The sequence below is a fragment of the Colletotrichum tamarilloi genome (genome assembly GCF_030869305.1).
Source record: "Colletotrichum tamarilloi strain Tom-12 chromosome Unknown Scaffold_116.1, whole genome shotgun sequence".
NCBI classification, from domain to species: Eukaryota; Fungi; Ascomycota; class Sordariomycetes; order Glomerellales; family Glomerellaceae; genus Colletotrichum; species Colletotrichum tamarilloi.
In genome coordinates, this window is record NW_026849499.1 from 1 (window position 1) to 21532 (window position 21532).

A 21532-nucleotide genomic window follows, 5' to 3' on the forward strand; every position below is an offset into this window, starting at 1 on the left:
TCCTCGAGAGCCTGACGAAGCTGATCTTCGGTATATTGAGGCATTATATATAGAAGAAGACATGTGCAAAAGATGAGCCCATTTGGACGCGAATTGAAAATGTTGTGATAAAAGGAGGTTGGGGGTGGGCATTGGGTTGTGGTGGATTTTCGCGTTTTTGTGGGTGCCAGAAACAGGGGGGTGCCAGGAAGTGGGTATGTTGACTTATCATTGACCATCAAAAATTCCTCTCTTTCGACAAACCCCACTCCGAAGTGCTCATCGTTGCTCAAGATCTCAATCAGCTTTCGCCAGGAAGGCTTCTGTGACGTATCCAGAATGTCTTTCAAGACCACAAGTTCTCGCCTCTGAGGGTCGCCAGTACGTCTGATATTGAACACGAACTCTGGAGTGGAGTATTCACCGCGAGAAGCTCGTGAAGGTGATATGATTGTCTCCCCGGGGCGTTTTCCCTCACTTTCTGTGGGAGGTGTCTCTTTGTCTATCTCAAGGGAGACGCCTGCATGGTCATCACTGTAATCGTCCTCAGATGGCTCTAATGGAGGCTCTGGTGATGGATCAGGCGGAAAAGGTGCATCGGATGTGTCCACAGACTCTGCAGGGCTGAGAGGCCTGTAATCAAAGAGACCTGTCAAGGATACTCCGGCGGTAGAAATCTAGCTGGAAAGCTCTGGCACTGCCAATCCGGCTCTGAAGTTCTCGTCTGGCTGTTGCTTCCATTTGAACACACAAATTGGTGACAATCTTTTTGTATGTCCTGTACGCTTTTGCGTCAGATGTCGGTGGGGACCTCCATGCCAAGTACAGCTTCTGGTGGCAGGAAGATACAGAGAAGGATACCGGATGGTCTTGGAGGAATCTATGACACAAGAAGCAACTCTTCTTACTGACACCCATGAACCGAAACGAGGGCATAAGCTCAGGATTTCGGTCGTAAAAACCGATAAGTTGCATCTCAGCATGAACAGCGAGGTCAAGACGACAGGCCTTCTGAAAGCGCGGCTCTGGATCTGTGACACACCAGATTGTAGCCAATCTCCTCGCGAATTCCTCTTCTTGGTCTCCAACGATTCTCCGTAGAACATCTCTCAAAGGCCGTTCGCCTTCTGCAATAGAAAATTCAAACCTTGAGATGGGCTCGATAGGTTCAATTCGCATCGGGCAAAAGAGGGCGGGGAACTCTGCTGGAAGCTTACACAACGCTATTGATGCGACCCCGTATCTCCCTAGCTTGTAGATACTGTATATCCAAGGGGGCACTGGTATGCTCTGGACAGAGAACAGAGCCTCGATACAGGTGGAAAGTTCCCATTTGGCTTTTCTGCCCATAAAACGTAAGGCAAGAGCTCTGATGGAGGCGCTCCGGTTGCAATGGTTGTGATTGCACTAAGTTTTCCCATCCATGCAGTGAACCTTTCGACTTCGTTGACCTCAAAGGTGGATGAAAGCTTCGGCAAGAACTGCTCAAGCCTCAAAATTTCTGATCTTTGTTTCCGGAGGTCCGCAAGATAATACCAGATTTTGGCCTTGTCGAGACTGATCATCTTCAATAGGACACTCAGTCTCCGCTCGTTTGTGAGACCTTGCATCAATGTCAGTATGAGTCTTCTAACACAAATCAAGAGTCACTACTTACCCATAGCAGATACGTCATGAAGAATTTCCATCACTTCCCGAAGAAGGACCAGTGTCGATGCGGACACCCCAGCATTGCTAGCGATGCGAATGACCGAGCCCTCAGGCGCTCCTACCTCTAAGGCGGCCGCCGATACTGTGTCGCCATCTTTGTGGGTTGAAGCTAGTAGAGCGAAAGAATCGAGAAACTTTCGCTTTAGCAACTCTTCTCGGGGAACACCCGCGTCACGAGGGTGTCGATCCAGACCGTATGCCGTTGGACTACCCCTTACTGGGTCTAGCTTGTGAAGCAAAACGGCGTCTTGCACAAACCGTTTCTGTAAGTTTCCAGTGATTTCTAGGTTCATGACTATCCGTCGACTAACTAGTGGAATACTCATGATTACCAAGAGAGAGAAGGTTCAATGCGTTCGATAATTGATGTCGTTGTGTAGCGTGGATGATGGCTATCCCTCATATAAGCTGTGGAAGCAGGTTTTGCATTTGTTATTGGATTTTTTCCTTTGCTTTCAAGCATAGCCTTCATATGTTTTCTGTCCCTTATGGTATCAACAGGCTTCCACCAATCGGCACAACTGATGCTCGTCATTATGATCAAGAGGGTTAAGTGATCGGTATTGATTCGACAACCCCTCGCTGCATTTGTCTTGACCTTACCGCTTGTCCTATCCGCCTTGTTTTCATCTCTCGTCGGCTGTTGGTCCACGCTGCAGGCGCCTTGCATGCAATAGGGTATATAGATATTACCGCGTCAGTGCTTACAGGCTGAGGGATGAAAGGTTCGACGGCCTCCTGCATATGCCAGCAAGTGAGGCAACAACCTACCCCGCTAGCATGATTTTGCTTGCCAACCATAAATGAACAACCCCTACTCGTTTGACCATGTATCTACGTCAGCGACCCTGAGGATAAAGTACCGCGCAGGCCAGTCATTTAGAACACAATCTTTCCACGCGCAAGTGTCCAAATGCCAGAATTACCAAAAGCCTGTGGCGCGATTCTGGCTTTGCCGTACACATATGTCGAGAAAGTTGGCCGTTGGAACAATCCCAACCCTAAGCAGCCCTGTCTGCCAAGGTCTACTCGATTAAATAAAGTAGAGACTTGTAAGTATTTTAGAGCATCAATCTGAGTACGACCGAGCCGTTATGTCTTTGGAGTACGATTTCGGGAAACTCTACCTCATTAGCCCGGGGCCAAGAGCAGAGCGGACTCTCGACTTGGTCAAGGACATGGGATGGGACGCTCACAAAGTTACGGCATACAGGTCTGAAGGCGCTGACAAAAGGATCTTCACAGCGACTGGCAAGCCGATGCTACGCGTACACCTGAATAGCGGTTTGACGTATTTGACCACCGCTTCCCGTTGGCTTGAGCGGCTCGATCTGAAGGATTCTGTGAAATCTGCGACGACATCAGGCGTGATCTAGTGGATGGATGGGTTGTCGATTTGGATTGGTAGTCGGCGTGATAGGGCTCATGTGACATGGCACTGTCTCCTACAAGCACCAGTCTTTGACGTCAGTAGTAATCAATACACCAGAAGTCTTTAATTAGACAAATTTTTGAACATCGGGTCTACATCGAGGGCTATGAGAACAGAATATCCCATATCAGCCCACCCGTGCTCACAAGTGCCGCTGACCCCTGAGTGAAGACCAATTTCTGTGTCAAGACTTTCTCCATACCACTGCTTAAAAGTCACTCTAAGATCAAGACTCAACTTTGCCATGGATTGTATACATCAGCAGAAGTTTTGGATATTCTGCCCAGCTGTCGCGATGTCCGAACAATCCATGATGATCGTAGCCTGCTCCTGGCAATGGTGTTTGAGACAACCTAGCGTATGCGTGGTAAAGGAAATTTTCTAGCGAAAGAAAAGCCACTGGTTCCAGAGAAGAAAAGTTGAAGTCGAACCTCATGGCCTCATCGAAAGATAAGTTCAGTCGGGGTTATGCTCGTCTAATTCCAGCTACCCCTGGGAGCCGGAAGTTCGTTCGTAGCCCACATATTCTTAGAACTAAGTTCAGGCTGCCCATTTCTCTTATAGCAAAGTGTAGATCTTCTTAGAAGCTTGCAACCGTTTACGAATCACATAAAAGTGGGTGAAGACATTCGTTAATAGCAACGATTATTCTTAAGATGTTTCACCTGGTGAAGTCAAGCTTGGCATCCCAACACCTGCCCCTCGAGGCCCAGAAGGGAGAAACTGGCCAAGAACATAGCATGACTCGCTCAATTGCGCGCGGTATATTTGACTAGACCTCGTACGAGACTGTCGGCATACTCGGCTTTCTGTTGAGCATCCCGGTGTCTATTGGCGTCCGGCGGCCAGGCGGCAGTTCCCTGCCGGTTCTTGGTTGGTAGACCCGCAAGGAGACGAAATGGCCCGAATAGCTCAGTTACATGTCATAAAAACTTCAACGCGCCTGGCCCAAGCCTCATGTTCGTCTCGTATTGAATGATTGAACACCACTACATGATCACCGTATCTGACTCAAAGCAAAACTCGTTTTGGCCTTTTTCCATCTTTCTACTTCGCCATATTCTCAACATGTCTTCAGGAGTCAACTAGTTTCAGCCAATACTGGAAGTCAAACTTTACGAGTTGATTGCTTTAACGAGTAAACGTGTCCCATATGCCTTGTTCACATACCAAACGAGGTGTATTAACTTGACTTCTAATAAGGTTGCGGAGGATTCTTTTTCGTCAAGAGGGGAAATGCCACGCGGTGGCCAGTGGTCTTTAAATAGATCCGAGCGTCAATTTGATGAAGATGGCTTAAACTTTATCACTGCCCTAGCGAACGAACGCAGCCGATCGGATGGGCTGGCCCCACAAGGCTCACAGATGAAACCATGACAAGCAAACAGGTCTGGTGAGAAGGATGGTTATCAAGCCCAGACAACATACCATGATTCTAGGCCTGCGAGGCCGGCCAGGCCTACACAGCCCCTTCTCTGAGCTGCAAGAAGGGGTTCCCTAGTCTTGAGTCAAGTTGGTGGCTCTGAAAAAAAGTGAATGCATGACGATGTAGGCGAACCGTCGCAACTTTATTCGCAGTGTGCCTGAAAGCCCCTGTTGCAACTTGATCATGTCCTTTGCGTCGGGTACAGCGGACAGACCGAGCTAGTAAGTTGTTGTTAGTTCAAGTGGTTTGACTGACTATGATATTGCTCTGCGATCATGTTCGGATGATAAAACGAACGCCGGCTGCCCTACGACGCGTTGGGGCCCTGATTTGTTTGGTCAGCTTCGGCCGTTCCTTCTCTCAGTCACTCTTTTGACCGTAACCTATAACCACTCATTTGACTCCTTTTCGTTCTTCATTTAAGTCATTCTCAGCCTTTATCATGGTGAAATCACGGGACTCTCTTCGGGGTCTCGTTGGGGCCATTGGTTTGCTAGCGGTTGGAACCAATGGTCAGACAGACAACACGGTTGAATGGGTTAGCTTCCTCCTGGGACCACCACTCCCCAATATCGCAAGAAGGACAACGGGACTGACGAAAGCCGTCTGTAATACAGACTCTTGGAATGCCGCTTAAGTTCTTTGCTACGGCCGAGAATACACCATCATGCGCTGCAAGCTTTCAAGACGCAACGGGGGATGCCAAAACGTTCACACCAGTTCAGTCTAATACTGACACGGTGATGGCGGGTGGCACGGCTGCCGATCTAGCTACCACATTTTACTTAACAAACGGAATATTGGCCGGTGGTAAATCTTTCACCGATCCTTCGGGGATCAGAGTTGCCGGAGGAGGCTCCGGTGGTGGCTGCTGGGATATCTCCAGCGGTACTGTCACGGTTGCTGCATGCGATCTGGCCAAGAACCAGACATTCTATGTGAGCTGAAGTTTTCACTTGCTTGAGCTACGAAGGGTTTCCCTAACGAAAAGTTTCATCAGGTTGGCATTCCCGGAGACAAGCAGCCCTTCTTCATCTACTCCTCAACACTGGGTGCCCTCGAGAGGCCCGCCAACGCCGGCGAAGCCCTTACCTTCCCCTCAGCCAGCCAGACCCAGTTCTGCGCGTATGCCAACGACACCGGAAAGCTCGTCATTCCTCCCGCCACGGGGACCATGTACTACCCGCAAGCGCAATTGACAAACCTCACATCCACCTCTTTTGGCACCACTCCGCCAGCATCAGAAGGCGATATCCCTCAGTGCAGATTCGCCGACCAAGGCAACACATCAACATCCATGCTAGAAAGTATGGGTTCGACCGACTGCATCGTTGCGCGCTCTTTTGCTACCATCCCCAGCGGCTGCGATGCCAATCCTTCCAACAAGACTTGTATCCTTCACTTGTGGCCTGCCTTTTGTCTGGATCTTCCTGAAGTTCGCACTGGAGCCAATGCGTCGGATGCGCTTGAAGTCTGCGTGAGGAAGATTAGCCAGGGACCTTGTGTTGCTAATCCCTCAGGAGCCGCTTGCGCTTCTAATTTGTTCGCTGGGATCAAGTATGTTGGTGGTGTTGGTGGTGGAGGCGGTAGCGCGAACTCGAAGCGCCAGACTTCAAATGATCCTCTGTTTGGAAACCCCGGGTCGAATATTCCTCTTGAGGACCAGTTTTGGATGGGTAAGTTGTGACTGATTCTAATACCAAGAGAGCCCCAATCACTGATACGAGGCTTGCTTCAGGCGTAATGAAGAACGTCATCAACTCAGCTATCGGTGCTTTCAAGTTTCTAGCCACGCCTCACGTCCAAGAGCTCAAGGTTACATGTATGGGGATGAGCCATCTTACCAGCATCTTTGAGGCGAGCGTCGGAAAGACCATTCGAGAGGGATGCAGAGACGCATTCAGAGCCTTTGATGTAAGTAAACACGCACTCAGGCCTCGTGAAAAGCCCCAGTCGAGTGCTTCTGCTGACGTCTTGTCAAACAGAGCATCCACGAACTCACCTACGACAACGATATTGAAAAGGCGGGCAGCATCTTCGCGGATGTTGTGGGACTCTTGAGTGTGGCCAAGGACGTCGCAACAGCAGCGAAGGCTGTTGGTGCCGTGGACGCTGTATTGGCAAAGTTTGGCAAGACTGCGGCAACTGTTGGCGAAGGCAAGGGGCTCATGCTGGAAGCTAAGGAGGGTGAGAACACCGTGCAGATCTTCCGTGATACCGGCGATGGAAAGCCCAAACTGCTGTACACGGATAGCGACGTTGCTGCCATGGAAAAATCCATCGAAGAAGGAGGTAAGTCTAAGCAACGCCAACTTTAGTCCAATTGATCAGGCTCCAGAGCTAACCTCATCAGGATTCGACAACTGCAAAATCTGCATCGAGGGAGGTGGTGCCAGGGTCCGCCGCCAAAAGGGCATCTTGCGCAAGTTCTGTTGCTTCTTGAGTCCTCAGACCCTGGAAGCACCAGAGCCCGTTTGGAACGACCAGACTGGCCTGGCAACCGGCCTCGGCACATCTGAAGCCATCCCCTTGGCCAATCGCGTCGTAGCCACTCTCTCCGAGACCGCAGCCCTCACAGCTGACGAGAAGACGCTTATCACTACCATGAGCGAGGGCTTTGCCAACTGGTACACCAAGGCGCAGTCCGTCTCCGCCAATGTCGACGAGATCAGCGCTGTGTTGCTCGAGGCAAGGAAGAAGACCGCCGACTGGGGCAAGATCGCCACCGCAACGTCCAAGGCGTATGGTCTGAGTGATCAGGAGAAGTGGGCTCTCAAGACCTGGATCCAATGGTACATGATCAACCCCGAGTTCAACAACGCCTTGTCAAAGCTTCCCTCTGCTACTGGTTTAGTTGTACGCTCGACTGATCTTGATGCTGCGACGGTCAACATGCTCAATAAGCTTGAGTCCGGTGTGGTTAGCAAGGGAAAGGCAGGCATCTACGAAGTTCAAGGTGAGTTATGCTGATATTCTACAGTGTTCCAATGTTTGTATTTGCTAATGACTTGTAGACCTCGTTCTCAACGTCAACACACCTTCAGGTGGCACCGGCGAGGTTCGCAAAGTCATGGCGACGACCCTCAACCTCGGCGACGGCATGTTCACAACCACAAAGGACTACCTCTTCATGATCAACTCCAAGTCAGGTCGCTACATTGAAGCCGTTGCCAACTCGGAATACCGCGAGACCTCATTTGTGCAGGGGATTTCCGGAAAGTTCAAGCTCATCGGCAAGCAAGAGTTGAACGGTGGAGAAACCGCCAAGGCGGCGGGCAAGCCAGGTCCTTATGCCGTCTACTAGTGAGTAAATCGACGTCAATGTTTCAGCTGAAGTTCCCAAGACTAACCAGGAGAAAAGCTTTGATGAGGTCGAGGCTCCGGCTTCAACTTCGAAGGCTACTGTCGCGGACGTCAGAAAAGCCCTGACTGATGAGGGTGTCACATTATCTGGAGGTTCTGCTAAGCGCGGTCTCGATGGCCTGCTAAATGCACTTGAAACGAGAGTCGTTGGCTCTGGGAAGAGGAGGCATGACTTGGATTATCACGTCCGCAATCGCGTTGTCCGTCATTGAGACAGCGGGTTCGGGCGATGATTGTAGGCTGTGGGTAGTACCCAGGTAGCTTCGTATACATATATCAAAGTCACTTCTGACCACTTCCTTCCATTTCCTTCGAGAAAACATTGCTATGACGATCTTCGTATTAGTAACACTTCCAAAGCACACAAATGTAGAATACATCATCCCAGTGGTGTCATTGTTCTCGCTTCTAAGTTTGCTTAGGGTTGTTTAGATGACAGCAGGCCCTGTATTGCCCCCTTGCTTCCATTGAAAGCTGAGCACGTAATAATGCTTGCTGAAAGCTCTCCCGGGATCTTCTTGGCCCAAATCCCAAACTTCCTTTCGACGAAAATGTCTTGCGAGCAACTCGACTTGATCTTCAGCGGCGGACACCTTGGTCCATAGTATTGACTGCAAGCATGTACAGCTGCAACTTCTCTGACCAATCGGGCCCAAAAGTCATCAGGACTTCTTGCATGACTCTTGTATCAGGCGAACGTCCAACCCCAACCTTCTGTCTGACTTTCTCCTGGATCTCCCGCACTTCCTTCAACGTCTCCAGTTCCGCCTCGCTCGCCGGTCGAAGCGCACGAGTGGGAGGCTTGGTTCCGGCGTCATCAAGGTCTTGTTTCACGTACATTGGGGAGCCACGAGGAGGGTCAATCAGGACCTCCAGCCTAACCCTCTCCAATTCCTTCTTCTCGCCAGCAAACGTCGGCCCAAAGAGAATTCGCAAGTATTCAGGCGTGTCTTTGCCAGCGATGACGAGACGGCGCAGTGGCAATTCCATTCCTGGGCGAACTGAGATAGGATCGATTTTAAGCGAGCGCAACAACGCCTGCCCCTCCTCAGATTTTCGCGCCACATTGTTGTAATAGTTGTATGCGGGGCCCATGCCCGGCGACGCAGCCGTGGACGGGGCTGGAGCCGGGCGGTGGGCGACACAGGTCGGCTTGTGCATTTTCCAGTGCGAGCGCTGGCAGTCCTGGGAATGATACCACGCCTTCTGACACGCGGAACACTTCTTCATCGGCGAGGAGAAGTTTTCGGAGGAGAGACCACAGCCATGGCATTTGGATGAGTCCCCGGGTGACACAGCGGACGGAACTGCGGTCGCCTGTCCGGGCCTGCTACTACCCATGAAGTTCATCAGGAGGTCTCTGATCTCAGACCAAGTTTCTCCGAGGATCTCCTTTTCCTCAGCAGAGCAAATGGTCACCTTCTCAAGACCACCCGGGATTCCTGCAGCAGCCAGCTCTGGCCCAATAGCGGCAGCGAGCTCGGGACTGTCTGTCGACCAGCTCCAGGGAGCAAACGCAGCATGTTCAGCACCTGGGCTGCCTTTGAAGAAGGCTTGGAGAAGGGGAGTCACAGTCGCTCTGGCTCTATCACGTTCGGTAGGCTGCGAGAGGATCTGAGCCGGGCCGCCTCGCAACACGAACCGGCTGACTGGGTGTACGGCGATGAGTTTCTCGGTTACGGGACTATAACGCTCAATACTTATCATAACTTTGCGCCTCTACTCACAGCTGCACCAATCTCTTGCCGAACAGCCAAGTCCGTGATGATCTCCTCACTTCCGCCGCCGACGATGTTCACTCGAAGGTCTCTGCTGATCTGTTCGACGCGAGCCCCAACGCCGCCACGTTGATATCCAGCACCACCAAATATCTGCTGTGCCTCCCGGTTCGCGAGCTCTAGAAGACGTCCGCCGTGAATCTTGGCCATGGCGATCCTTGATGCTAGTTCCGTGCCCATGGAGCCGGTAGTATGAGCATGATACGCAATCTGTTCGAGCCAGGCCCAGTGCGACTCGATGTAGCGCGCCATTGTGATGAGCTTATGTCGAATGATCTGATGATACATGAGTGGCTTGCCGAATGTGTGGCGGTCTATGGCATATGCCCAGGCGTCTTCCAGGCAAATTCTGGCCTGGCCGTTCATGAGTACAGCAAGGATGAATCGTTCCTTGTTGAAGTCTGTTTGTTCAGTATAAGAGCCAAGGTATATGTCATCTTCTCACAGGGTCACCTACTGGTCATAATGTACTGGAACCCAGCGTTCTCCTGCCCGATGAGGTGGTTGACAGGTACTTTGACATTGTCCAGTGTCACCCATGTGCTGTCTCCAGCGTTCCATCCACTATTACTAACTTTGCGTCGAGAAACGCCGGGAAGATCAAGAGGAATGACCAGGACTGAGATGCCCTTAATACCAGGGCCTCCAGTCCTTACAGCAGTTGTCATGTGGCTAGCACGTATCGCACCGCTGATCCATTTCTGAAGGTTCATTAGTCTCAAGTCGTGAGCATTGAAGAGATGCAGGAGTCCATCTGTAGAGTTTATAGTATTTTGACTTACCTTGTGGCCGTTGACTGTGTAATATGTTCCATCATCTGATTTGGTTGCCGTGGTCTTCAAATTCGCCAAATCGGAGCCGCCTTCACGCCTTTAATCACGACACTCTCGAAAGAAACGTCCGACAATACTCACCAGTAGGCTCGGTACAACCGAGACAAAAGCTTGTTTTCCCGTTAACAAGCCCAGGAAGCCACCATTTCTTCTGCTCTTCTGTGCCATGATGGATGACAGGAGGTACACCAATTGTCGTGCCGCCGTTGAGTCCCACAGACACTCCAGCAGCCCATATTCTACTAGCTTCGTAGCTTACAACAAGCGAGTGAAAGATATCCCATTCTAGGAATGATGTCAGAAGACGGCTTCACACTGAAGCTTCGTGCTTACTCTCAGCTGGGACATTGCCTGGTAATGGAACATCGCCAGCATATTCACGCGGCAACTCTGGGAAAGCCAAGCCTGATTTGGCAAAGTGAATTCTTGCTTCATCGGGGACATGCCCCTTCTCTTCCCACTCTTGAATATTGGGCGCGATATGCTCCTCGATGTACTTGCGCACGTAGTCCCTCACCCTCCGATGGCTTTCATCGTAGTAAGGAGAAGTCAGGGTATTGTACCACGCCGGCTCCGCAAAGGGCGCAGGGTTGCCGTATGGCTCAACGACGGGAACATTCTTGACTTTGATTGACATTGTCTCTCTTCAAATCTGGCTCGCTTTCTGTCCAGCATTCTTGTAAATGCCATGACTCTTGTCCATCAGTTTCCTAAAATACATGTGCGGCCCGGTGCACGGTTCGGGATGAGCCGAGGTCCGCCTTGGATACAGCCACTTGCCCCGCGCCATCCACGTAGCTTCTTGTCACGTCTCGCTCCTACCCCGCGCTCCCGCGCTTGGGGATTTCGGGGGGAAAAGGGGCTTGAATTGTTAGACAGCCCTTAGTTGATCCGGATGTGCGATGCGGTCGGACTTTGTTACCTTTAGGCACGACTCGCATCGGTGTTAGGTAACGGCGACAACACTTGAGGCACAAGCTGGCACGGCTTGGTGTCTAAGGCCTAGGTTTCGGCCGCAAGGAAGCAGGCAGCACCTTCTTTCAGCTGAAATGCCGTTATTCCTGCAGGCCAGACCCTGTCACTAGTTTCGACGGGGGAAAGATGCCAAAGTGAAGGCGATTTGGGTGGTTTTCTGCGAAAAAGCATCTTGGACACTGGATCGCAATGCGGCAGGTGAGGTCGATGCTTTGTGACAAGCTCCAAACAACCTACTTGATCGTCGACTTTGTCTACTGATGTTGCATCAAGCATGGGACTCTTCAAACCCAAGGTTCAGGTACGGAGGAACCCTTGATTGACATCGAAGAATGCAAACGCGACGTATCATATGATAGAGCATCCTGGCCATCGACCGGAGAGATGTCTGTGACAGCCAAGCGCCCTCCTACCAGCAATTCGCCCTCGTGAGTTTGAGTAGCGCACAGCTTCATATTTCACGATACCCCTCAAAGCAAAAAGGAAATACCTCCTTCTCTCATTCTCGGCCTCATTGTCTGAAAGAAGTATGTAAAGCCTCGGACTCGGCGAGTCATTTCGGGTCTTCGGCTTCATGTTTGACGTCAGCGGTAGGACCTCTCCCTGTTCGTCCCTGATTGACTTTTAAAGTTGTATAAGCGCACCTTTTCCTCTCTTTCGCGCGTCTGGCTGGCCACCTACTCTACCGGCTATCAAACACGTGTATGTGTTGGCTGATCAAGCCGTCTCCAAATTGTCTGAACACATTGTTCCCGGCGTCTTGGGTATTGTCCGAACAAGTCGAAACGCAACGGAAGGAATGTTGCACGTGGAAGATCCGGAGAGGAGGGAACCAATCAGCCAGCCCACCGATGCTAATGAGAGTTGCAAAGAGTCGGGATTTGAGCTGTCGTAAGCGAAGTTCTGCTTAGCAGAAACTCTACCATGTCAACGTCAAGCCATAACCAAGAGAGTTCTAAGTCAACTACTCCAGCTGAGCTGCAGTTGGTGGAATAACGCGAGAAACACGCGTTAGCAGGCAACCGGCCTGCTTTCCTTTTACCGGAACATGTAGCACTCTAATTCAAAACTTGCACATTCAGCTGAGGAGGTGGTCACTTTTTTGACTTTCCGTTACCGTGTACTCTGTCAAGGATGGCAGCACACACAAAGTTCCCGTCTCGCAACCCTCTTGAATGCCTTGTGTCGAACTCTATTCAGCTTGGGAAAGGTCATCCACCGGGACGACGTTTCAGAGCTTGTCCAATTCAATTCATCCCCTCCCCTCCTCTTTTCTCATTGACTTTCCCAATCAGGTGTCATTTTCTTCCCTTCTAGAGCCCTTCTAGTGCTGCTTTCCTCAGCTTCTACCCCTCGATGCCATCACCGCTGCTGCCCCTACTGTCAAATTTTCTCCTCTTCCTCCCTGCCACCTATGGAAGCATCGTGACTTGTTGTACCGACCTACCGACCGACCGAGACCCCGGAGTCGGCATCGCAATATGTCGTTCTTTCGGTCGTTGAACACGGTCAAGGGCATGCCTCTCATGACACCGGAGCGAGAGGCTGCTTTTAGGGCGGAAAATCGAGCGGGAGAGGTGTATACGATCCACATCATCTTCTTCGTCCTCTCAATTCTCTCGGTTTGTGCCCGGCTTGCTGCGGCGAGGCAGTCTGGTCGCAGGCTGGCTTGGGATGACTGGCTGTCGGTAACTGCTCTAGTGAGTCTGCGATTCTCTGAGGGAATGGCTCGACGACGTTGAAAGTCTCATGATTCTCGTGGACTTCTTCCTTCTTCTTTAGTAGCGAGTGTCGCTTACACATGTTGCAGGTCTTCATCGTCGGAGTGTTCACCGGCACGATGTTCTGGCTCAAGTTTGGACTTGGTAGACACGAAGTAGTTGTCCACGAGGAAGACCCCATGAACATTACCCGATTCTATCAGACAATCTTCGCCAACGAGATTATGTATCCAATGGGGCTCGCAAGCGCACGGCTATCACTAGTGATATTATATCACCGCATATTTGGACTCTTCAGTGCGAGGTACTATCTGTACGGTCTCATGTTCTTCATCGGAGCTTGGGCAATATACGCAGTAAGTCACTTTGAGCGCCAGCAGAGTCCTAATCTGAAAGGGTTACTGTCTCACAAGGAAGTTGATATAAACTCATGCTACAAGAGGCATGGGACGGTGCCATTGGATATTTTCAATAAGTACTGACACTAGAACTAGACTATTCCAACGATTGTGGCTTGCATACCCGTGCAAAACTTCTGGACTACACACAAGAACTGTCTTGACCTTTCCAAGCTATACATCAGCATAGCAATTGGTAGCATCGTGACCGACTTCGTGTTGATACTTATTCCAATACCCTACGCGATGAGGTTGACGATGTCACCTTTTAAGAAAATGCTCCTCATCTCGTCCTTTGTATTCGGCGGCTTGTGAGTATCTTCTATCTTTTCATGCTTGCGAGCAGACAGATGAGAAAGACTCGCTAAAGGTTTATGAATAGCAACTGTTTCATCACCATCATCAGACTGGTCAAAGTCTCAACCTTTGACTACAAAGATCCCACATGGGGAACCGTCGATTTGATGATTTGGACAGGACTGGAGGCTTATTGGTAGGCACTTAATGCCCCATCTACGATGACTCTTGTCAAGGACTCACACTCATACTCGAATAGTGCCGTGATATGCTGCTGCCTACCGACCCTTCGCCCCTTACTCCAAGTCCTCCGTTCCAAATCCTCCAAAGACACCAACCAAAATGGAGACGAAATGAGTCGGCCTGACGTTTATCTGAAAATGCCACCGCAAATAGCTTCTCGCTCTTCTGAGGAGGCACTTGAGGAATACGACTTCGTCAAGATGAGTCTCGCAGATCTTCAGCAGTACAGCCGGCGCACGATGATCGAGACGGGAGGGACAGCATTGGTGTATAGACAGCCATAGCAGGATAAGACCAAAACATCATCTTAGAGCTAGTGTTTAATATCAATAATAGAGCCCACCACCTCAGTCCAAGATTGCGGTTATTCGACAAGCGAGCGTGCTGACATCAGAATTACTTCTAGAAGACGACACAGTAGCTTGACCGAGTCTCAGGAATAACAAAATCTCCCTGAATGGTTTAGGTCTCTTGGAGCCACTCGCTGTGTCGGCTTTGAAGACCTCACTAAGGGAGGGGATGTCTAGGCTCTATTGGTCTTCTCAAGCGACATGGAAAGTACGTATTCGCAAGTATCTGTACCCAGAATCGACTTCTAATAATTGGACGATATTTAGAAGCTAGACTGCATGCCAAGGCTATCGGTTCAACTGTCACGCTAGGAGAATGAAGGATTCTTCAAGATACGCTAGTTCTAGTCACACTATTGAACCTAAACTCGCCGTTGTCACACTAGCTTCCGCCGTACAGCCGTTCCGAGCAGAAACTCTATTGGGATCTTATCTGCTCAACGGGCGGCCATTTACAGGTTTAAGGTAATTATTCGCACTTCAGCATTGTTGTCCGACTAGTTTCGCTTAAGTAGACTCCTTTGGGCATTGATCCTTGCCTAAGGCTTGCTTGCAAGCGATATTCTTGCTGCCCTTGATCAATTTGTAGTCACGTGGAGTCGCGAACCAATCTCCAGACTCCAATTTCCTCCCACGGTTATGGAAGGAAGCGAGCCAGAATGGTGTCGACCTCGTCCCAGCAGCAATCACCCGTATCCGAATCGCGCTCCCATGGACTTGGATCCTTCTAAGGTAGGCTGCAGACGGAACGCTACTGCGTCTTAGGTAGACTTTTGTGTTTGAAGGTTGTCATACGACTTCGGACTTGGTCGCAATATCACATTTAGAAGCACGCGATCAATAGAGCACGCCTACCTAGCCGAGAAGATTCTAGTCATTGATACTAGGTACGGATACTAAGGAGGGAAGAAGGAGGCACGGGAAGGGGATATTTTGCCCGGGGTAGGCCTTCAAAGTAGGATCATGTCTAGCCAGATCTGACGAAGTCTGACTAACAGAAATCAATTGCCAATAGCCCCGATTAAGCAGAGAGACCATGGTTGAAACCTCGGGAATCAAAGAATACTCAGAGAAGTGATCCATACTGCTCATCCAGAAGAGGATTCGTTTGCATGCTATGAGATACACAGCTCGCAGCCCTGGAATCTTCCATATGTGGCGTGGCATGACGGCCCTTGGCCACCCAATTCGGAGCCCAAACCACGTCCCTGGCATAATGGGATGCCGACGAGTGGGACGTCCTGTCGAGTATGTCAAATCCATCAATGTCTTTCCCAAGTATCTCACATGTGGTACACACGTTGGTGCCTGCTAGGCTCCATCAACTACTGCGTATGCGGGCAATAATTCCCAATACTCCGGACACAAATCAGCTCTTTCCAGGGCGGGATCCCTCCCAAAGCCTTGTCGACAACATGGAAGCCATGCGGACTCTCAATTCTCGACCAACTGATAGGAGAGTTCTCTCAAGCGCAGACGTAAGTCGGTTCATCACTTTGCTCGTCTGTTGCGTCGCATCGTCCCACATCGGTCGAGGCAAGTATCCGTACGGGTAACTGCTTGCACCACATGTCGTCGATATCTGAGCTTCCACTCGACGACGTTGCCATCGACGCCTCTTTAATGGGCCTTCTTCCCACGCTATCCAACGACCGTTGAAAAACCATAACCCGCCACTATCACTGGTCCGGTCCAGTTCGGTCCCCTTGCTCATATGAACAGGGCTAACGCACTCGGCCCCCATGCTGTCACTTCTCACTCGCCAACAGCCTTGATGGGTCCTCCTATCCGCCCCTTGAGGATCGGTCATCAAACACTCTTCTCGTTGCATCTCCTCCCCGGCTTCACTCGGGGACCGTGGCTCCACTGGCGTAGCATTCGGAATTCCCAGAGATTTGTTCGAGAGTCCAGACTTCGTACTCTCCCAAACCAGACTACTCGCTACGCTTCCTCGCTACCGTCGATGAAGGACTCGGGGACCGGGGGAATACTAGCAAGGAGGTACGGCGAAGGGGCTCGTACTTCCTGAGTTATGTGATAGATTGGATGTCACGGCATCGGCGTTGAGTATACCCGTAATGTGATACATCTGGCTTCGGGGCCGTATCTTGATCCGGCAATCTGGTCGGGAGGGCACCGACTGTCTACGCAGTAGAAAAATGCGAGGTGCGTTACATACAGTGTAATATGATCTGGTATGTTTGAAAACGGAGTACATGTCGGATACACATGGCGCCGCGCGGTATTGGCCATGCAGGACAGCCGTCCAATGTCAGCTACAGGATAGCGTGTTTCTTATGCATGGCTGTGACTCCCTTGTCGAATGTAGATGAGTGGGAATTGCAGGGACATGCACACGAGAAAGACCTATGCTGCCCTGGTCAACGCAACTTTGCGAGAACCAGACTGGTGGGCAGATGATATCGAGAAGGAAAGGAATGGAACGGGGAAGGTAGGGCGGACATGCTGGTCGGAAGACATCAAGTGAATCCGAGCCAACATTTGGGGATCGGAGCATTGTCAGCAAGCGTGATTCGATCTGATGTTTAGCTGTCAAATGGTACCAGTCAGAACTTTGAATGGTGAGGTTGGTTGCCAACTGGTTAGACCATCCCGCTAGTCAAACTCAGGACTAGCGAAGCAAGCCGGCAGCGTAACGTTCCATTTCGAGGCTTTGTCTGGAAGATCGTGTGAATGTAGTCAACCGTCTATTATGACACGCTCCCTGACACGCGCTCTCTCTGTCAGTTTCGACTTTTGTCAGACGGTCAGAGTCGTCATCTCTTCGCCCTCCGGTAGCAGTCTCGGGAAGCAGCAGGAACGCAGGAGATGGGCTACAGTAATCTAGGTGACACAGAACGCGGCGCTTTACCAAATCTATGGCTTCGTAGCGAAAGGGGAGGCAAATGACCGAAGAATATCCATGTTACGTGCTTGCAGCAGGATGACGAGGGTGTCTGTACGGAGTACGTACTTCGTCGTGTAGCCAGCGTGCTGTGCCGCAACCTTGCATGGCTGAGGCAAGGGTTGTTGGCTGCGGGCGAAAGAGAACAGAAAGACGCCTGAGAGAAAAGTCTGATCTGCGACCGATGTTACCGTTTTCGGCGCATCTTTTCCTCTGCGTGGGCGATGAATCATGAGAGTAAAGTGCTGATGGAGACGGTGGATATCTGTGAGGGGCGAACGAGATAGCATGAAGAACGAGATGCGATCCAGGACGAGCTTTTCCCGTCATCGCCGAATCTGGTGCGTTGGAGTGTCTTGATATGGTGATGCCTCAAAGACCTGGTGCTGGTCGTGATTTAGGGGCAGCCAACGGGCCAGCTTAGAGTACGAAGAGGCTTGGTGTTTGAGAACCAGGTATTCCTTGTGGACTTGAAATGCGTACCACGGTTGCGAGGGACTGAGGTGAGTGAATTATCCTTGCAGAGACCGCCGTAAGTGGTCGTGAGAGGCGCGGCTGCTGCGCTAGATTACCACATCCTTTCCGTGTACACTTCGGTGGAGTTACGGCATTGTTTCCCGGGAGCCTCCACCGCACGAGAATGCTTAGCCAGACACAGGCGAGAAGAGGGAGATGGGAAAATCCGTCTCTTGAAAGAGTGGTTCTGGGGGAAGGGGGCCCTAGCTTTACAAGGTTGTGGGAGTTGAACTCCGTAAATAGGGAAAATGGCCAAGAACGCCTGAAAAGGCACAGCAACACGAAATCTCCCACTTTTCTCTTTGGCCTGTGGGTTCCTCGGTGGAATTACGTACGGGCCCAGAGGTGAACTTTTGCAATTCAGCCTTTCTCTCTGCCTATCCCCCACCCCTCCTAGCCTGTCCGAAATTAGCGGTTCTGGGGGTTGGTATGGCATCCCCTGCTTTCTAGCGAGGCACTTTGGCTGTCTCGCTAACCTCCCCCAATTCCCTTTCTGTCTCGACAACTCGCCAATGATTGAAATGAGCTGGCGTTCGAGCAAGCGATTGGAAACCAAAGACTTTTCGAAAGTAAGGGCCATCGTCAAAGTGTGGTTGAAACTACCGTTTGCTTGTCGGGCCGGGGTGTAGTAGCGGCGACGACCGCGCACCGTTCCGTTGTGGCACAGACATTTGGCAAGCAAACAAAACGGGTTTGTTAAGCCTTTTTCTGCTCCCCTTCGCTCCCTCCCGCGCTCCCGCCCTCTTCCCTAGTGTGCCAGTGCCTGTTGTTTGCCTGTAGGTATATGCCGCCGAAGGAACAGCGCCCGTTGGAAGGGAGAGGATGGGGGGACCCAGACTTGCCCGTCGACGGCGTCTTTCCTAGGCCCTTGGTGTGTGAGTGTGTGTGTGTAGCATAGGTGGCGCCCGGGGGGGAGGTCTCCGGCGATCCTCCCGCCTCATGGGTGTCTCTGGCTGGGCTACCCTGGCTGGTGGCCCCCGACATCAGGCGATTCCTCTGGGCAGGGGTCAAGGGAAGTGGGATTAGAGTTTTCGGCTCAAAAAGAGTACCACAGTGGGGGTGGTTCGATGAAAGGTCGAAGAGAGACCGCGGTCTGGTTGCGTGAAATTGGATGACTTTCGAGTTCTCTTGCATCGGATGTGAAGCCCTTTGGGCTGATGGTGCAGAGACTGGTGGGAGAGTTCTGAGAGATGTGTTCCGCGCCCAGGCCGGTCACCACACATACAATTACATTATTGCTGCATCTCATTGGTGCCGTACGCTCTCTTGCTCGTTTCATTTGCCTGCTTGCCGCACAGCCGCCACTGTTGCTGCATAGAATTCTGACTTATCGTCCATTGTTTTCAGCCGTTGCAAAAAAGAAAAGAGGCCTGGTCGAAGTTATACACGCCCCCCAGCCTCTCCCCAAGACCAACCGATTCGTCCAACGGGCAAGCCACAAGAAAAAGCACGCTCCAAGCAAAGAAGCTGCCCAGCAAGAGAAAAGGCCCAGTCAAGCACAGAGCAGCAGCCATGGCAATCTCACAGCAAGGACCCCTCCCCATCATCATCGTGGGCGCGGGTGTCAGCGGCCTGCTGCTTGCGCAGTATCTCCGCAAGAACAACATCCCCTACCGTATCTACGAGCGCGACACGGACCTCACAACCCGCGGCGTCGGTTGGGGCCTGACGCTGCACTGGTCTCTCCCTGCACTACGATCCTTGCTGCCAGATGATCTTGTTGCGCGGCTGCCCGAGGCCTACGTCGACCAGGCTGCAGTCGCTAGGGGTGAGGCATCTGCGTTTCCCTTCTTCGATTTGAGCACCGCCGAGCTGAAAGGCGCCAGCCCCCGTGCCCCGGAGAGTCTGAGGATTAGAGTTACGAGGGAGAGGCTGCGCCGTTTGGTGGCTACAGATATCGATATTCAGGTATGTTTGCTCTCCCTTAGAAACCCCACCTGCATATCTTCAACGGTTGGACACGAGGCACTTGGCAATGCTCCGTAAACAACTCCCGTGCTAAGTAGCAATCGCAGTGGGGGAACGGCTTCACGAAATATGAAGAAAATGAAACCGGTGTCGCTGTCTACTTCGAAGACGGCAGCTCGGTGGCCGGTCGCGTGCTCATTGCCTGCGACGGGGGCCCCTCCCGTGTCCGGCGCCAGCTCTTCCCGGAACAACATGAGAGATACCGAATTCCGGTCCGGGTGCTTGGTCTCAAGTTGCAATTGACTCCCGAAGAGATGGAGCCGATTCGGAAGCTGGACCCCTTTTTCCTGCAAGGTGCATCTTCTCGGAATGATACGTTTCTCTATCTCAGCAGTAAGTTCCTCCCTTTTCTTAGTTTTATGATCAAAGCGTAGGGAGCAGTGTCCGATCTTTTCTCTTTTCTTCATGTCACGAGAGTGGCTCTTGACACCCGATCAAGACGAAAGCGAGGTCTTTTCTCTGTACCGAACCAGGGTTGTCCCTGAGCCGAGAGTGCTACCTTGGGACGGAGACCCTCACCTCCCCTTGCCTCTCCATCGTCTTTCTATTGACTTTCTCTCTCGCGCGCGCCTGTACGCAGGGCGGAAAAAAGAACAGGGCCCAAAAAGGATAGAACGAGAAGCTAATTACACATTTTCCCTAAACTGCAGTGCTTGACGCTCCTGGAAACAACGACGACAGCACGGGCAAGTACAGCTGTCAACTGTGCGTCTCATGGCCGGATCGCCCGGGCTTCCTGGGTAAGCCGGAGCCGGTCAGCTATCCGCAGACGGACGCCGGCAAGGTCGAGCTCATCAGGTCTTTTGCCGAAGGGTGGTCGGAGCCGTTTCGCTCCCTTGCACTCGGCATTCCCACTGACACTGACGTGAAACACCTCGATCTCTACGACTACCCTCCGCCAAAGGGGTTGAGGTCCAAAGGGAGGGTTGTGTTGATGGGCGATGCCTTTCATGCGATGGCGATGTGTAAGTTGAACGATATCCCGTGCCTCTTTTCTTGTTGACAAATCTCCCCGTTTGCCTATTTTCTCCGAAACGTTTCGTTCGGCATTGAATTCTGGGTTTCTTGGCCTCTCTATCTACCATACCCTTGAGGGTGGTTCGTCTCAAATAGACGAGGATGTATGGCTGACGGCACGCACAGACAGAGGCGAGGGTGCCAACCACGCCATCCTCGACGTTCTCGACTTCGCAGAGACCGTTGGGTCGAAGTTGAGCGGCAGTAACAACAGCTTCGCGGACCTCCGAGCCGTTCTGGACATTTACGAAGATGCCGTGGTCTCCAGAGCCCGACCCGGCGTATTGGCGTCGCGGCGGGCCTGCATGGATGCGCACGACTGGCCCAAGATTAGCCCTACGAGTCCGCTCCTCAGCAAGCGGGAGATGAAGCTTCAGTTTGATGAAGAGTAAATGGACTATGGAACTTGCGGATAGCCCACCTGTAGCTCTAATAATCTTTCTAGTCTAATTGATTCATTCATGACATAAACATAGGCAAGAAAGATCGCGTACACCGTGTTCTTGGGAATGGGGATCAGCATCGTGTTGTGGGATGTATGGGGTGATGGGGTGATTTCTTGACACGTAACCGTCCCTCCACCACCTCCCAACCACCCCGGTCTGTTGTGCTTCCTCCACC

The 21532-nt window shown here is 51.6% G+C and overlaps 6 protein-coding genes across 6 annotated transcripts; 4 read left to right on the forward strand and 2 right to left on the reverse strand.

Moving 5' to 3' along the window:
• Positions 1-2015, reverse strand: CTAM01_14204 (uncharacterized protein; the record flags this gene model as incomplete). The annotated part of the gene is made up of 3 exons (XM_060530205.1): positions 1-612; positions 1414-1582; positions 1637-2015. Coding segments are annotated over 3 exons (1160 nt in total), but the record flags the coding sequence as incomplete, so codon positions are not given.
• A 768-nt stretch (positions 2016-2783) lies between these two features.
• Positions 2784-3065, forward strand: CTAM01_14205 (uncharacterized protein; the record flags this gene model as incomplete). Its single annotated transcript, XM_060530206.1, has 1 exon — positions 2784-3065. The coding sequence occupies one exon, from the start codon at positions 2784-2786 to the stop codon at positions 3063-3065; it is 282 nt and encodes a 93-aa protein (XP_060375187.1).
• Positions 3066-4989: 1924 nt separating this feature from the next.
• CTAM01_14206 (uncharacterized protein) lies at positions 4990-8122 on the forward strand (the record flags this gene model as incomplete). Its single annotated transcript, XM_060530207.1, has 8 exons — positions 4990-5085; positions 5165-5485; positions 5548-6223; positions 6286-6461; positions 6533-6839; positions 6901-7503; positions 7562-7850; positions 7909-8122. 8 exons carry the CDS (start codon positions 4990-4992, stop codon positions 8120-8122), a joined length of 2682 nt encoding a protein of 893 aa, XP_060375188.1.
• A 367-nt stretch (positions 8123-8489) lies between these two features.
• CTAM01_14207 (acyl-CoA dehydrogenase domain-containing protein) lies at positions 8490-11158 on the reverse strand (the record flags this gene model as incomplete). Its single annotated transcript, XM_060530208.1, has 6 exons — positions 8490-9602; positions 9662-10089; positions 10146-10389; positions 10471-10550; positions 10603-10806; positions 10855-11158. 6 exons carry the CDS (start codon positions 11156-11158, stop codon positions 8490-8492), a joined length of 2373 nt encoding a protein of 790 aa, XP_060375189.1.
• A 1819-nt stretch (positions 11159-12977) lies between these two features.
• On the forward strand, positions 12978-14439 carry CTAM01_14208 (uncharacterized protein; the record flags this gene model as incomplete). The annotated part of the gene is made up of 5 exons (XM_060530209.1): positions 12978-13196; positions 13307-13573; positions 13712-13926; positions 13998-14108; positions 14172-14439. The coding sequence occupies 5 exons, from the start codon at positions 12978-12980 to the stop codon at positions 14437-14439; spliced, it is 1080 nt and encodes a 359-aa protein (XP_060375190.1).
• Positions 14440-19438: 4999 nt separating this feature from the next.
• Positions 19439-21303, forward strand: CTAM01_14209 (FAD binding domain-containing protein; the record flags this gene model as incomplete). Its single annotated transcript, XM_060530210.1, has 4 exons — positions 19439-19834; positions 19942-20227; positions 20545-20859; positions 21038-21303. 4 exons carry the CDS (start codon positions 19439-19441, stop codon positions 21301-21303), a joined length of 1263 nt encoding a protein of 420 aa, XP_060375191.1.
• Positions 21304-21532: the final 229 nt, after the last annotated feature.